The sequence below is a fragment of the Daucus carota genome, chromosome 6 (genome assembly GCF_001625215.2).
Source record: "Daucus carota subsp. sativus chromosome 6, DH1 v3.0, whole genome shotgun sequence".
NCBI lineage: Eukaryota > Viridiplantae > Streptophyta > Magnoliopsida > Apiales > Apiaceae > Daucus > Daucus carota.
This window is the reverse complement of record NC_030386.2, coordinates 39543880-39559985: the sequence shown is the minus strand read 5'-3', so window position 1 is coordinate 39559985 and position 16106 is coordinate 39543880. Positions and strand designations below refer to the sequence as shown.

The window sequence follows — 16106 nt, the reverse complement described above, 5'->3', positions numbered from 1 at the left end:
TCCCCAAAAGAAGGGGTTTTGTTTTCTCTCACCTAAAAATTTTAGGTAAGGAGAGGATGGTTGGAGTGAAGAATTTTTACTTCAACCCCTATTTTTGTCCACGTAGACTCATTATAAGTAAGGGAGATGTTGCCTTGGAGTTGCTCTAAGATAACTATGAATAAAGTGCATAATCGGCAAAAATTGGAAAGTTTTTACTTTTTCGCTAATATTTTTAGGGGAAAGTATCGTGCATAGTATTTTTATATCTTTTGTATCTGGCCCACCGCCCACGCGGCGGGAGATACACTATACACATATAAACACACGGCAGCATACATACACACACATCCTGAGTGCAGAAGCGAGCAGCAAAATCAGTGAAGAAAAATGATTTCGTTTCAACAATCCAAACTTCTTTACTCTCTGCTCAATTCCGGCGAACACCGGCCGTTCCACGAAATTGTCGCGGATTTCTTCTCTAGTTTTCAGACGTCTGTCCACTTCAGACTCTGCTCTTCGCTGGTTATCCTCCTAGAGGCAATCCCTCTCTCTCTCTCTCTCCCCCTCTCCCCACTCCTCTCTCTCTCTCCCTCCTTCTCTCTCTCCCTCTCTCCCCCTTTCCCCCACTCGCCCCTCCTCTCTCTCTCTCTCTCTCTCCCTTTCTACCCTTCCCTCTATCTCCCCCTCCCTCCTCTCTCTATATGTACACATATATATATTTATCGATGACGGTGTTATTTTTTGTTGATGAGATTGATATAGAATTGAGCTGTGTGTGTTAAATTTTGCTAAAATTTGGTTGTGCGAGGGTTTAATTGCTGAAGATTTAGGGTTTTGAATGTTAAATTCTGGACTGTGTGCATTGATTGTTTCCATAAGATTCTTGCAGATTTGTTCTTTATTTGACAGTAAACCGCGGGGACTTTGTTTTCTTGAATGCTGATTTTCTTGATTGTTGGGTATGGATAGTGAATATTTATTTGGTACCTTTTATAAGGAAATTTTGTTATATCAAAATCGGGAAAAGAATTTGAATTCAGCACTTTTACTTAAGCCTGAGGTTTGATATAAGAAAATTAGGTTTTTTCTTTGTTGAAGGTGGTATAAGGTATTAATGTCAAAGTTTTGTTGCCATTCAGTTGTCTACTGAGGTGGTAGACTGAATTTTCTAAACTCGGCACTTGTACGTAAGCCTGATGTATAATGTTTATAATATAGTTTTTTTGCTGAAGGTTGGTACAAATGTCAAAGTTTTGTTGTCTTTCAGTTGCACTCGGGGGTGTTGTACTGAATTTATTAAGAAACTTGCCGACACGCATTGTCTTTATATTGGACACCGTCACCCAAATAAGAATAGACTTGTATTTTTTGGTTATCATAGGAAAAATCAGGTGTAATGCACAAGTTAAATACAATATAGTAGAGGACTTTGCAAATGATAAAAGGCTTTTCTCAAACCTGTAAATGATCACTACTAACACTAGCTTCTGAAGATTGAGTTGTAGTTAAAAAATATATATTGCTCCACACGATATGCAGTGTGGACTATGTGGTTAAAACTTGAGAGTTATTTTAGCAATATAATTAAGATGTATCGTTTATAAGGTATACATATCATACTCACACTTCACTTACTTTTGTTCTCGGAATCAACTTAACATATGAAAAGCATAATCATTTTGCTTTGGTGCTAGATATTATTAGCTGCAAATAATCATAGATATTTTTGATTAGAATAGATATATAATTTATAATTAAATATTTTCCTTGAAATCATATATGTTACAGTTAAATATGCTTTACTATGTTGCATGTATGTATGTAGTTGCCAACTAAGTGATACTTATTAATTATCAATTTTTGTATATTTGCAGGATAAGAAAATGCTCAGATCTTCCCAGCGTTTGGTTGCATTCGCTATACTATATCAGGCTTATTCCTCCCAGAAGACTTCATCAAACCCTTTCATTTCTTTGCTAGTAGATGTAGGTGGTTATGTACAACCTATATATTTCTGGTGCTATGACATTTATATATTAGCTCTGACTAAGAATTATTTCTGATTCTTTAATGCCTCTACATGTACAAATTGTAAAAGATGACATCTCTATTAACAAATATGTGATCTATATAGCTACGCATTTAATAATAATTCTTTCTTAGAAGTATTGGTTTCTTATACTGATAAGTAACCATGCTACTGAAGGTTTCTAGGACTAGGCAGAAAAATATTGCATTATGTTGCTGATCTCATGATTGTAATGAATATCTTTGTTCTATTATTTCCTGGGCATTCGTAGGCAGCAGGTGATCATGATGCGGAGAAATTCGAGAGGGCATTTATAATTCTGTTATTAGAGTCATCTAGCTCTCCAAGTAATAAAGAGGTTTTCTTTTCCTTCCTCCACTAAATTAGTTGACTTCCTTAATTTCTATATATTATTTTTACTGTTTGAAGTTCTAATTGTCCGAGATTTATGTTAATTATCGTTTGCTATTTAAAAGGATTCATAATTTTTCCTTCACATTGTGCATACTATTTTGGCAACTAGCTGTTTGTTAGATTAAGTCAATCACAAAAAAGCTAAAATCAATTAATGTTTTTTGGCCAGCTTCTTATTAGTGGCAAAACTGACCGAGTAACACTAATCTTTTTCATATGAACTGATGTGGCCTGTGGGTGATTGTTTAAAGTTTTCTCAATGCATATGATTTCCTGGACACATTAACAAATACTATCTTATATTCTGTGGTTTGTTTATGTTTTCATGTTATCTTGTCTCTTTAAATTATGTACTGAGTATTAATAGATAACCTTTAAGATATGGTTTTTAACGACTCATGATGGTGGTTTTCCATAGTTTTATTATTGTTTTAAGTTCCAAGTATTACGGTTTCCATAAGTCCTGACTATGGTTTCCCATCATTTATGTCTTATTCAGGTTCTAAAGCAATCTGCAGTGGACTACATAAGAAGTTTTGATAGTGCTTTACATGTAAGTTGTGTTAGATGTGGAGTGTAGTTAACGCAGAATTTAACTCATATACATATCACCTCTACTCTGCAACTGATGTTAATCTGAATAGTTCTGAATAGTTGAATATATGGGTGCTTAGATCTTGGGGTCACCGGGTCAGTTACTCCTGGTTGGCTCTAAACATCATATATTTGAACTCTCTAACTATTATGTTTCGTCCGGAAGACTTCATGGATATAAATTTATAGAAAGACTCCATAGAGTACCATACAAGAATCACCTTCGAACCTGTGATGACTTTAAGTTTATTGTTTTATTTATGAAGTCATCCAATAGACACCCATGTTGTTATGTTTACAGTACCATACTATATAGAAATGTGTCCAGGCATCTCATTTATATGTATGGCCTTATTTAAGAATGAAAAATGGGGCCTCTATCTCTTGTTCATAATATTTTATTTTATATGCCTATTTGTTCTCATTTTTGTAAAACATTGAAATTATTTGTAGCGAACAAATTAGATGTTGATTTGCAGTTGTGGTTTTTATTTAGCTTTCCATTTGTCGAGTTAGTCCTAATTCTAACTCTAAAGAGCTATGTTACCCGGACTCTCCATTTTTGTGCCTATACCCGTGTCCACCGGACATGACATGGGTGTGGGTATGGGATCTGTGTCGGATCCTTCTTATTACAACCGGACACCTCACCTTGTAACATCCCATGTCAAAATGAAAACTTAGGTCTTGTTCCAACTTGTTTATAGAGATCAAGATCCATGAATGACTTGTTTCTATGTTGTTCTATTGATTTTATGCTTCAATTTTCAGCATATGTGATTTATGTGCAATAGACACTATTTTTATGAATGTACCATAAATCAGGCTATATTAAGTTTGACTTGCATGGAGCTTAAGTGCCAAGTCCCCGTACCCGAGTCTAATTCCGGATCCACATCCACGAATCCTAATTATCCTAAAACTACGAATCTGACTCTTGGATCTGTACCCGTGTCCGATACCCATACCCGTGTCCGGATAACTTAAAGAGTCCACTTTTACAGTAGGATTTTAGTCTCGTAACATTAACCTTAAGGTCGACAGCTGGAGTGGAACATACGAAGCACATGTGTATATTATTTGAATCATTGGGGAATGAATATGTTGATTTAAATTAGTGCCTTGTAAGATATATTTTAGACCGATATATTAATCATGTTATAACAAAGAATAAAAGGCTTTTCGAAGAATGATGCAGGCACAATCTTTTACAGTTCGAACAGACTGCTACCTTCCTGAAGCCATTTGGTGTGAACTGCATACTTTCTGATTTGATCATTTGTCACATTCTTATTTTGTGCATTATGTTTCAGTTAAATTATAGGTATGATCACGTCTGGTTCATGGTCCTAAGTTACATAGTTGACCTGCATAAACAATCCAAACTGATGACACTTTTTACTTGCATATGTTGAAAGGACATTTAATTAGTTTACCTGACAAATTTTGGTCTAATCACTGTTAACTTGGTTTCAGCCTTTCCCACAACATGATCAGTTGCAGCAGCAATTTTGTGAAAATATTCACCCAGAACAATATCATTGCTTATTCAAAGACACTTCTGTTAAAAATGTGGTGGCAGACCTTGATATACCCAGTGGTTGTGATGTTGAATCATCTGAGTACGACTCCTGTTGTAACACGTCAATTAGTTTGTTACTCCCTCTGTCCCTCTCATTTCTTTACACTTTTTTCACACTGCTCGACACGCATTTTAAGGCACATATAAAACATAGTTCTATAACTTATTTTTAAAATTTTTCTTTTTTGTATAAAAATTTAAACATCAAATTTTTATTCAGAAGAAAAAAAAGTTCAAAATAATTTATCGAACTACATTTTATGAGAGCATTAGAATGCGTGCCGAGCCCCCGTCCCCCAATGTAAACAAATGAGGGGGACGGAGGGAGTACTATTTAGGATATTTCATTTCTTGTCTCTATACAATACAGTTTCATATGCTTTATCTTATACAATTCTGATTGAATGTTACCCATTTCCATATCATTTATGATATATTTCAGGTTTGATCTACAGCCTGGAGCCAAGCCCAAAATTGGAGCTGGGGATAGAGATGAGACAGTTACCGAGTTAGTAGAAAAATTGTCATTGCAAGGATTAGGTCCTCAGTGGATTAGGCCTCATCCACCGAGGCTCCCAGTACAGTATGATGAAGTGAGTCCCAAATAGGTTTGAAAAGTTAATTCTGCTTTACTGAGTAATTAACCTTACCCCTGTTGAGTTCTTGCAGCTTGTTTGGCTTAACCCCGAGAATCATCATGAGCTGCTATGGGACAACGGGATGTGTGCGGATACCAGTAAAGGGGCAGCTGTTAGGGATTTAATAGCAAAAGCTTTGAAGGGGCCACTTGCCCCTGCTCAACAAGAGGTTCTCTCTTCCTTTACACTGCTTCATCTGCATATGCACCTAAATAGTAGTCAGATATGCTTCATTAATTTCTGATCCTTCCTATTATTTAATTGAAATTTATCTTGGAATTGTGACTTGTCTGCTCATCCACATTATAAACGCACTTATTTAAATAAATATTTTATACACACAGTTGACAGTACTGGAGAATTCATTCGGCAGGATTAGATAGCTTAATAATAGTTTATTCTAATTGCTGGAGTAAGCTACAAAGTACAAAGTGAGCAGTATAGATGATCTAAGATCTGGATCTGATGGCAGAAAAAAAAAGCAGAGGTATGGATGCCCTACTCCAAGAGCCAAATATAAAGAATGTTAGGGTGCTTGTAGAGGTTTGTGGTCTAGCTTGAAGAGGCACTTGTTTTTCTTAAAACAAAGTATATTAAGGACCATTGGGCTGCTGATAGTACTAAATTCTTTGAGGTCTAGATACGAGCATGGTTCAGTGAATTTACAGATCTAAGTTGAGAACTTCCACAAATTATTACTCCCTCCGTCCCCCTGAGTTGTATACATTGGGGGACGGGGACGCGGCACGGACTTTAATGCTCCTGCAAAATGTAGTTGTGCAATTTGTTTTTAAAATTTTTCTTTTCTGTATTAAAGTTTGGATGTTATATTTTTATACAGAAAAAGAAAATCTCAAAAAAAAGTTACGGAACTATATTTTATAAGAGCATTGAAATGCGTGTCGAGCAGTTAAAAAGAAACGTATAGAATTAAATGGGACAGAGGGAGTATTATTTAGCCAATTAAGGAATTTTCTCAACAATCAAGCCTCCGTAATTTCTTTATTATCGTAATTATGAGAACTGAGTTGTGGTTTGTTTAGAGATGCTATCTTCGAATCTGAGGAAATGCACGGTACTGATTACTTCTCAAAATAATTCCCCAACTTATAAACCTTTGTACAAGGAACTGTCAAGTAATTGCATTGCTAAATGAGACCTTTAATGAGATCATGCTCTTGAATTTTTTTTAAATGTACTTTGCAATCTTAAAAATCCCATGGCATTCTAACCATCATGAAAATCTGGAATCGCAAGTTATGGATGTAAAATTTTACTAATATTCATCCAACTGATTCTCATCTCCAAAACAAAGAGCAAAGTGGAGTCCCATCTGTATTAAGCATACTTTACCGGATATACTGTGAATCGATTTTATTGATGGTTAATTTTGAATGAATATGTAGTAGCCTGTTTTGTTGCCTAACGTTTTCTCTTTATGCTCTGTAGCGGGTTCTCTTTGAGTTGGGTAACGATCCAAAGCTTGTATATCACTCTGGATTGACACCAAAAAAGTTGCCGGTATGTATTTAGCTATCTGTGGTCATTTTACTAAATTTGCTGTTCCTAGAATCACAAAAGGCTACTCGTTTGCTATTAGGAATTGGTGGAGAATAATCCTTTAATCGCGGTTGAAGTTCTCATTAAGCTGATACATTCAGCTGAAATAGCCGAGTATGTACCTCATTTTAATATTCCAAATATTTTTCCAAATGGAATATTGTATTATTCTATAACAGTTGTTTAATATGTTTTTTAATAAATTAAGGTACTTAGTAGTTCTTGTCAGCATGGACATGAGCCTTCATTCAATGGAAGTTGTCAACAGACTTACTACGGCTGTTGAACTCCCAACTGAATTTGTACACATGTACATAAATAATTGCATAAAATCCTGTGAGAACATCAAGGTAATTTCATAACTTCAAATTATGGGATTCTATTTGTGACAAAAAAAATAAAATTATGGGCTTCTATTTATTTAATTTCGCCAACTGAATTTGTACACATGTATCTAAGTAATTGTATAACATAGAGTCATGTTCCTCTTAGAACCCTTAGCCTTATTTCTAGTATTAATTAGGGTTCTGCAGCAGAACTGCACATGCAAAAAGTGTCATGTTTATGTATTATATTTTGAAATTATTTTTGAACACACACAACAATGCAAACAACATGTATTTAGATTTAGATCCAGAAAATCTATTTAAAATTTAGGGTTCTGCAGCAGGACCTTAGTAGTTCTAAGGTTCTATTCTAAGGGTAGGTTCTCTCTTGATTGCGGCCCTTGTGTAACATCCTGTGAAAACATTAATGTGATTTGATAACTTCAAATTATGGGCTTCTATTTATTTAATCACGCTGTCTTGGACTGTATTCTGGCGTTTTAGCTCTTGGCAGGACATTTAGAATCAGCTTGATCTACTTAAAACCTTAATCTTGAGGTAGTCAAACATATATAGTGACTCTGGAATGCACTAAGAAACTAATGCCTTATCTCTTCTTCTGACCAACATTCCACATTGAGGTCAACTTCATTGTGTGTGCCTGGGCAATATAAATAAGAAAATTCTGATATAAGTAGGTTGGGACAAAGTCCTGGTGTTTTGGTCCACCACGATCTCTATGAATTGTTTGTAGGGAACAGGTGAAATAGCTTACAACTGTAAATTTTAAAGGCGAGATATATGCATGATTTATGTTTTGATTACTTTATTTATACTGCATTACTCAGTTGCTCATGGTACTGTCTTTTGAAGTTGAATTAACCATATCTGCACAAGCTTATTCCTTGCAACCTAACTTGTTGGGATGAAATCCCGTAAAAACCTCTATGCTTGAAAGAAGATTGAACACCTCACACCGATGAATATAAATGTAAACCAGATAAATATATGTATATTGCTTTAGGACTCCAAGAAGATTGTATACTGTATTTTGTTATGTTCTTCTGAAGCTTGCGCATCAGCTATTTATTGAGGCTATTCACAACCTCCTTTCCGTCCTTTCAGCAACCGCCTCATCACGTTAGCCACTTATCCACTTATCACATAATGCTATCTATTTGTTTTAAAATAAACCTATTTTATAGGTTAATTCAAAATGCATGGCTAAGTCAAAGCCACAAACTAACATCTCCCACTTGGCTGCTTAGCCAAGATTTTGAAATGTTTACACACATCATACTATACTCCCACTTTTCGTGCGTTCTATCTCAAGTATTTCTTAACCCCATCAAACTAACATGTTTGATAAATGTCTCGGCTGGAATTGCTTTTGTCAAAGAATCCGCAAGCATATCAGTAGTAGGAATATAAGTCACTTTGACCTCTTCCTTTTCCACTACTATATCATGAATATAATGATATTGTATTTCTATATGTTGTCCTTTCGAACTGTTTGCACCACTATAAATCAAATCAATTGCTGATGTATTATCACAATAAATCTCAATGGGCCCGTTCATTAAATTGAGATTTAAATCCAATAAGAAACGTCTTATCCAGACAGCATGAGTAGCAGCCATACTACAAGCTATATACTCAGCTTCTTGTGTGTATCTTGCAACACACCCTTGTTTCTTACTGCCCCAACATACAGCAGCGCCACCTAAAATAAATAGGTGACCAGAAGTCGACTTTCCATCATCTTTATCTCCTCCTAAATCAGCATCGGAGTAACCAATAATATCAAGCGCGTCCGCTCTATAAACCAACTTGTGATGCAATGTACCTTTCAAGTACTTCATAATCCTCTTAACAGCTTCCCAATGAGCTTGACTAGGATTACTTTGGTATCTGCTAACTAGACTAACCGGATATGCCAAATCAGGTCTTGTGCACAACATAGCATACATTAAGCTTCCAACTGCTTCTGCATATGGTTTGTCTAGTAATTCTTGTCCCTCTTCGAGATCTTTACTCTTTGTTAGTCGTTTCCCCATTACTAATGGAGTTGGCGCCGGACTGCAATTCTGCATCCCAAAACGATTAAGCACTTTACGAAGATACCTTTCTTGATTTAGGCTCAATGTTCTATTTTTTCTATCTCTTATGATTTCAATTCCTAGAACATATGACGCCTCACCCATGTCTTTCATCTCAAATTCACTACCAAGTTCCAACTTGATTTTATTCAACATCTCTATGTCATTTCCAGCCAATAATATGTCATCCACATACAATGACAATATCGCAAATGAGCTCCCACTTTTCAAAGTGTAAACACATCTATCTAATTTGTTAGATATGAAACCAAGTTGAATCATAGTGTTATTAAATTTGAGATTCCATTCTCTAGACGATTGTCTAAGTCCATATAATGTCTTTTTCAACTTATAAACTTTGTCTTCACAACCCTCAACCTGAAAACCTTCAGGTTGATCCATGTATATCTCTTCCCTTAGATCTCCATTAAGAAAAGCAGTCTTTACATCCATTTGGAAAAGTTCCAAATCAAGACAAGCAACTATAGCCAATATCATACGTATTGATGCAAACTTAGCCACCGGAGAATATGTTTCTTGATAATCAATTCCCGGTTTTTGGGTGAACCCCTTTGCAACCAATCTAGCCTTGTATTTATCAATAGATCCATCAGCCAAATATTTTCTTTTTAAAATCCATTTACATCCAATAGATTTTCTGCCTTTAGGCAAATCACATAATTCCCACACATTATTCTTTTCAATTGAATCAAGTTCATCTCTCATGGCATTCAACCATAATGTGGATTCTGGTGATTTCATTGCTTCAGTAAATGTTTTAGGATCTATCGGGTCACCAATTTCCATGTCTACTGAAAAACAAGACGCCTCAATATTGTACACATAATAGTCATCCATCCATGCAGGCGGTTCTCTTGTTCTCTTAACACCAATGATACTATTTGGCTCATTTTCACCAATCGTGTTATCACGAGGCAACTCTTCTGTATCATGATCATCATCTATTATTGACAAAGGATTTTGTTCTTCTATAATATCCTTTTGTTCTTCAGAATTCTCCAAGAAAGTAGCATCTCTACTTTCTATCATTCCTTTTTCCTTGTTATAGAATACATAACCTTTAGATGGTTCCGAATAACCAATGAAGTTACACTTCAAAGTTCTGAAATCCAACTTGTCTCTATTTTGATAAGGGATCATTACATGTGCAATGCATCCCCATTTTCTCATTTCACTTAGATCTGGTTTTCTTCCAGTCCATATTTCATAAGGGGTTGACTCAACAGATTTTGTGGGAATTCTATTTAACGTATAATTTGCAGTAAGCAATGCATCTCCCCAAAATCTTTTTGTTAGTCCCGAATGAGACAACAAACATCTCACAACATTTAATAATGTTCTATTTTTTCTTTCTGCCACCCCATTTTGTTGTGGTGTAAATGACATAGTCTTATGTCTTATTATTCCGTGTTCTTGACAATAGTTGTCAAATTCTGTAGAATTGTATTCTCCCCCTCTATCAGTTCTTAAGACTTTAATGTCTTTTCCAAGTTGTTTTTCAACTTCTGTCTTATATCTCTTAAAGCATTCAAAAGCTTCAGATTTTCTCGATATAAGATACACATAACAATATTTTGAATAATCATCAATGAATGTTATATAATATTCTTTATTAGCATGAGTTTTGTAACTCAATGGACCACAAATGTCTGAATGTATCAAACCCAAGAGTTCTGTAGCTCTTTGTCCTTCTTTAAAAGGTTTTCTTGTTATTTTTCCTTTTATGCAATGTTCACAAGGTGATTTATTCACTTCCATTCTTGGTAACAAATTTTCTTTTATTATTTGTTCCATTTTATTTATTCCTGGATGTCCCAATCTATAATGCCACATGTCATACATGCATATATTATAAGACAAAGAGTAATCGGAAATAGCATTCTTATTCATTTCATTATCGATTACAACTGGAAGCTTGAACAATTCATGATCAGGTTCAAGCCTTCCCATAGCAAACACTTTCTTGTCCCTACCAATAGAAACTCTACCATTATAGAATCGGACCTCCAAGCCATTCTTTGTCAGTGCATGAACTGAAATCAAGTTTCTTCTCATTCCCGGAGCATACAACACATTCTTGAGTACCATGATACTGTTCCCGACATCCAATTTATAGGTGCCAATTCCAACCACTTCAAGATAAGTGTTGTTGCCCATGAAAACTCTCTTTTCCCCTTTTTTCAATTCAGTGAATTCAGTGAGCCCATCTTTGGTTTTGGAAATATGGTGGGTAGCACCAGAGTCAATCCACCAACCACTAACGTCGGTAGCAACATGTGCAGCGTTGCATTCAATCACTCCCACAAACTCATATTTTTGTGGGCCACCTTTTTCTGGGCGTTTGTCACCACCCTTGTTTCCTTGCTTTTGGGTACAATTAGCCTTAAAATGGCCATACTTCCCACAAGTGTAGCAAGCACCTTGTGGAACCTTCTTCTGCCACTTTTGTGGCTTGAAGTTCTTCCCTTTTGAGGGACCAATTCTGTTTTGATTTTTGTGGTGATTTTTTGGATACCCACGAGCAATGTTAGATTCATCTTCTTGCACAATATTCAGCTCTGGCTCTTTTCTGCTATTCACCAAATCTTGCTCCACAGCAAGTGCACTTGGAAGATCATCAACCTTATTAATTTTTCCACTGTGCCTTAGAGTTGTTGCAACCATGTCCAAAGAGCGAGGCAAACTGTTTAATATCCCAGCAATCTGCATATTTTCTGAAAGTTCATTACCAGCAGCTGCCAAGTCCTTGGCCATCACAATCATTTTGTTGCAGTGATCAATAACATTTTCATTTTCCTTCATTTTGCAAGTGTTGTACCTGTGCAGAAGGAGCTGCACATTCACCTCAGAAGTGGTGTCATACTTTTCTTTGATTGCATCCCACATATCTTTTGCAGTAGTGTAGACCTCAAAAACTTTGATGAGATTATCATCCATAAACATCAGCATGAGGCTTTTGGCTTTCTTGTCACACAGCTTCCATGTGTCAAATTCTTTCTTTTTAGCATCAGTAGCTTCCTTTCCCAATTTTGGTGCAGCCTCTTCAATTGCACTCTCTAGATTGTCATGGATTAATCCATATCGAATTTTCCGGCTCCACATATCATAGTTTGTGCCATTGAGCCTCTCTGTTTTGGCCAGTTCCGATGCAATCAATTTGCTCGCCATTTCTTTGTATCTACCAAAGAGATACAATATACGTAAGTATAGTTTTATATAAACAGGTTATAACAGAGAAGGTATAAACAAACTAATTATAAAACAAAATTGGCAGATAGATAAAAACAATTATATTAACACAGAGATTAGATTAAAAACATGTGAATACAAAATTAAACAATTAACAAATAACATACAGTAAGCATGTATAAAATAAAAACAACAATAAAATCACATAAACAATAAAACCCGAGCCACATAAAAATAAACACATTTAATTAAAATAAATATATAACTAAGCATGCTAGATACAAAAAACTAGATACAAAAATAAATTAACATATGAATATAACCTACCTCACAAAAAATCTATACAAGCAGAATAATTAACAAATAACTAAACATGCAAACATATTCAGATAAAAAAATATAATACATTTTAACAAGATATGCATACAATAATTATACTCGAGACAAATAAAACAAGTGAATTATAAAAGCTAAATTAACAATTAACATGTCATGATATACAATTAATTAATCTACTGACATATACAAGGCAATTAAAATATCAACAACATATATGCATTCATAACATGTTAAACAAATAATAAATCATGCATGTTAATTATATAAACCCTAAACATGGAAAAATTAGCACATATGCATATAATTGTCACATATATAATAGACAGACATCAAGCAAAAATTAATAATCTATCATAAAAAATAAAGAATCAAATATATAAATATTACCAACACACACAAAAAAAATATATCAGCTATCACAATTTAAACATGTCAACAAGATATGAATATGGCATATTTAATTACAAAATCAATTTTTTGACAACTAATAAACAACATAACACATGCAAATAAATTATATAACATGCCAACAATTTATATAATAAAATTTAAAAAACATAACAACATGTCACAAATTAAAGATTTACAATTAACAATAAAAGATGCAACTCAAAGATATAATTCACCTTGTTAAAAAATGATCAACAATTATATCAATAAAATTACCTGGATACAGAACATACATGTTTGAAACAATTAATTGTTGTAAAGAGTAACAGACACATACCAGACCAAATGAATGAAAAGAATTAGCTAGCACAAATAAATAAAAGTATATGATTGGACGCCAGTAAACACCAAGCCTCAAAACACCCAGCTATGTGAAACCCTAGCGACACCTTCAGTTCTCTCACCTTAAAACCCTAGCTCTGATACCAATGAAAGAAGATTGAACACCTCACACCGATGAATATAAATGTAAACCAGATAAATATATGTATATTGCTTTAGGACTCCAAGAAGATTGTATACTGTATTTTGTTATGTTCTTCTGAAGCTTGCGCATCAGCTATTTATTGAGGCTATTCACAACCTCCTTTCCGTCCTTTCAGCAACCGCCTCATCACGTTAGCCACTTATCCACTTATCACATAATGCTATCTATTTGTTTTAAAATAAACCTATTTTATAGGTTAATTCAAAATGCATGGCTAAGTCAAAGCCACAAACTAACAATGCTGCATGTTCAATCCCTGATAGGATGAAATTTTTGCACTTGCAAGTTGCAACTGTACCTTATAATATGGTTAGTGTCTTCCAAAGTTCCCTACGATTATGAAATAAGACAACAGGAAGTTAAGAAATGGGCGGATATTGACCACAGAACTCCAATATGGATTATCAATTGCAGAATAGTGGAATTTGTATGTATACAATCTATAATCAATTCTATCTGCTTCATCAAATGTTCACAATAGTCCTTCCTACTCATTTTCCATGTTTGATTTTGTATAAATTAAACCGTAATTCTTATACTTCTTGAAATCATTGGATTCCGTGCATACCGAATCATGAGATAAGGTCTCTACAGGTATATTTTAAGGATGTAGCACTCTTTGTTTTATATAGTTATTGGTCTATCCATTTCTCTTCATATGAGATTATAATCTTCATCCATCTCCCAAATTTTCTTGTATGTTTCTATATCCCTCTCCCTCTCCCCCCTGAGACATTAGCTAACTTTTCTTCCTTTACAGGACAAGTACATGCAGAACAGACTTGTCAGGCTTGTATGTGTTTTCTTGCAGAGCCTCATACGCAATAAAATAATTAATGGTGAGACATTCTACAAGTTAGTATTTGTTTCGTCAAATGTTATAACTGTATGCACGGTACCTGCAAGCAGATGGCTCCAATATATCCTAATGTTATAGATGGAAACCGAGCATAAACAAGTGGGGGCTTAAAGGTGTAGTATAAAAGCACTTGGTGCACAGTCAAATTTTGACTTTAGGCCATGTGGAGTAGTATTGGATTGGAGTATAAAAAGGACACAGATTGCAAGGGGAGGATAAACATGTCAGTGTATACAGTGCTTTCTGCTTAATGTGCATGAAATTTACACTAGTTTCAAATTATCATTTGAAGTGAGCTGAATTGAACTCCTAATAATATGTAGAAACCAGGAAATAAGACTAGTTAGTATGTATTTTTTTTGTTCAGTTTTGAAATAAGACTAACTTATTACACCATCTTAACATTTCACGTGACTAGTTAGTATGTAATTTTTTTTTACCTTGTCCAATTTTGAAATTTGTAAATAAAGTATATAAGCATTCAAATAGCCCTGGTTTATGGTAAGGGGAACTAATTCATCAACCATCTTGACTTTTCATGTGATTAATGGAATTATCAAATAAAGTCTGTCCGGGAATTTTCATTTCCGACTTTGCTATGGACAAGCCAGTTCTAGTTTGTCAATTTTAGAACTTGCAAGTAATTTGGAGTTGTTTCATACTAAAATATAGAACTTTTAATTGTTCATATTTGATATGCAGCTTTTTTTTTTCCTTTTCTTTTTGTATTTCTATTCCAGTTTGATGTAATTTGAACTTCATTGCATAAATAACTTGATTAGGACGAGGTTGAACCTTAGAAGCACCCAAGTTCTGATGATTACTGCAGTTTTTTACTACTTAATCTTTGAGGATGATCAATTTTAAATGCATCGGTTGTAAATGGGCGAGAGGAAACTGAACTATTTTATCAGAATATTAGCAACTTCAGCAATATTTACTAATCCAGTTTTTATTTATTGCAGTTCAAGACTGTTTTATAGAGGTACAAGCCTTTTGTATTGAGTTCTCGAGGATAAGGGAGGCAGCTGGCTTGTTCAGGCTTCTTAAAAGCTTGGAATGACTGAAAATCTATTTTATGTCGTCCCCTTTTCGTGATGTATAGTGTGGTGTTTCTGACGGCCTCTAGTTACATTCCAAATCTCAAATTGATATCTGTGTAGCGTAGAAATTTCATTCTGTATTTCTTGAAATATTTGGTCATCCATGTAAACAATAAGATGGTGACTTGAACATAACTCAGTATATTTGGCAGGTGTCATAGGAGGTAAGGGTAGTGATCTAGATATACCTTACCAAAGAACGCATTCTGAACATTGCCAAGCAACAACAGAATCTCAATGAGAAAGCTGCTCATGTTTTGCAATTTTGGTGGTTTTTCATAAAGTTAAGATGTGGACACATCACAGGTACTGATCCTTCATCTCTGTAATATGCTTTTTGGCAGGTGTCTCATGTGATGTTTTTTGTTCTCTCTGATTTCAGTTTACAACCTTTTATTTTCTGTCTTGTAACATGCAATAATGCACATGTGACT

At 34.7% G+C, this 16106-nt stretch overlaps 1 protein-coding gene across 2 annotated transcripts; it reads left to right on the top strand.

Moving 5' to 3' along the window:
- The first annotated feature begins 249 nt into the window (after window positions 1-249).
- Window positions 250-16048, top strand: LOC108227779 (uncharacterized). Of its 2 annotated transcripts, XM_017403118.2 has the most exons (12): window positions 250-519; window positions 1857-1967; window positions 2283-2369; window positions 2925-2978; window positions 4496-4641; window positions 5044-5194; window positions 5271-5408; window positions 6689-6760; window positions 6840-6913; window positions 7008-7149; window positions 14471-14549; window positions 15535-16048. In XM_017403118.2, exons 1-12 carry the CDS (start codon window positions 370-372, stop codon window positions 15630-15632), a joined length of 1302 nt encoding a protein of 433 aa, XP_017258607.1. In that variant the 5' UTR covers window positions 250-369; the 3' UTR covers window positions 15633-16048. The 2 variants fall into 2 exon arrangements, with proteins under 2 accessions (XP_017258607.1, XP_017258608.1); XM_017403119.2 differs by lacking the exon at window positions 7008-7149 and having other exon boundaries at window positions 283-519.
- The last annotated feature ends 58 nt before the right edge of the window (window positions 16049-16106 follow it).

Coding starts and splice junctions, on each gene's coding strand:
- LOC108227779 (XM_017403118.2), top strand. CDS start 370: ATGATTTCGTTTCAACAATCCAAACTTCTTTACTCTCTGCTCAATTCC. Junction 2,370..2,924: donor GCTCTCCAAGTAATAAAGAG/GTTTTCTTTTCC, acceptor TGTCTTATTCAG/GTTCTAAAGCAATCTGCAGT. Junction 2,979..4,495: donor GTTTTGATAGTGCTTTACAT/GTAAGTTGTGTT, acceptor ACTTGGTTTCAG/CCTTTCCCACAACATGATCA.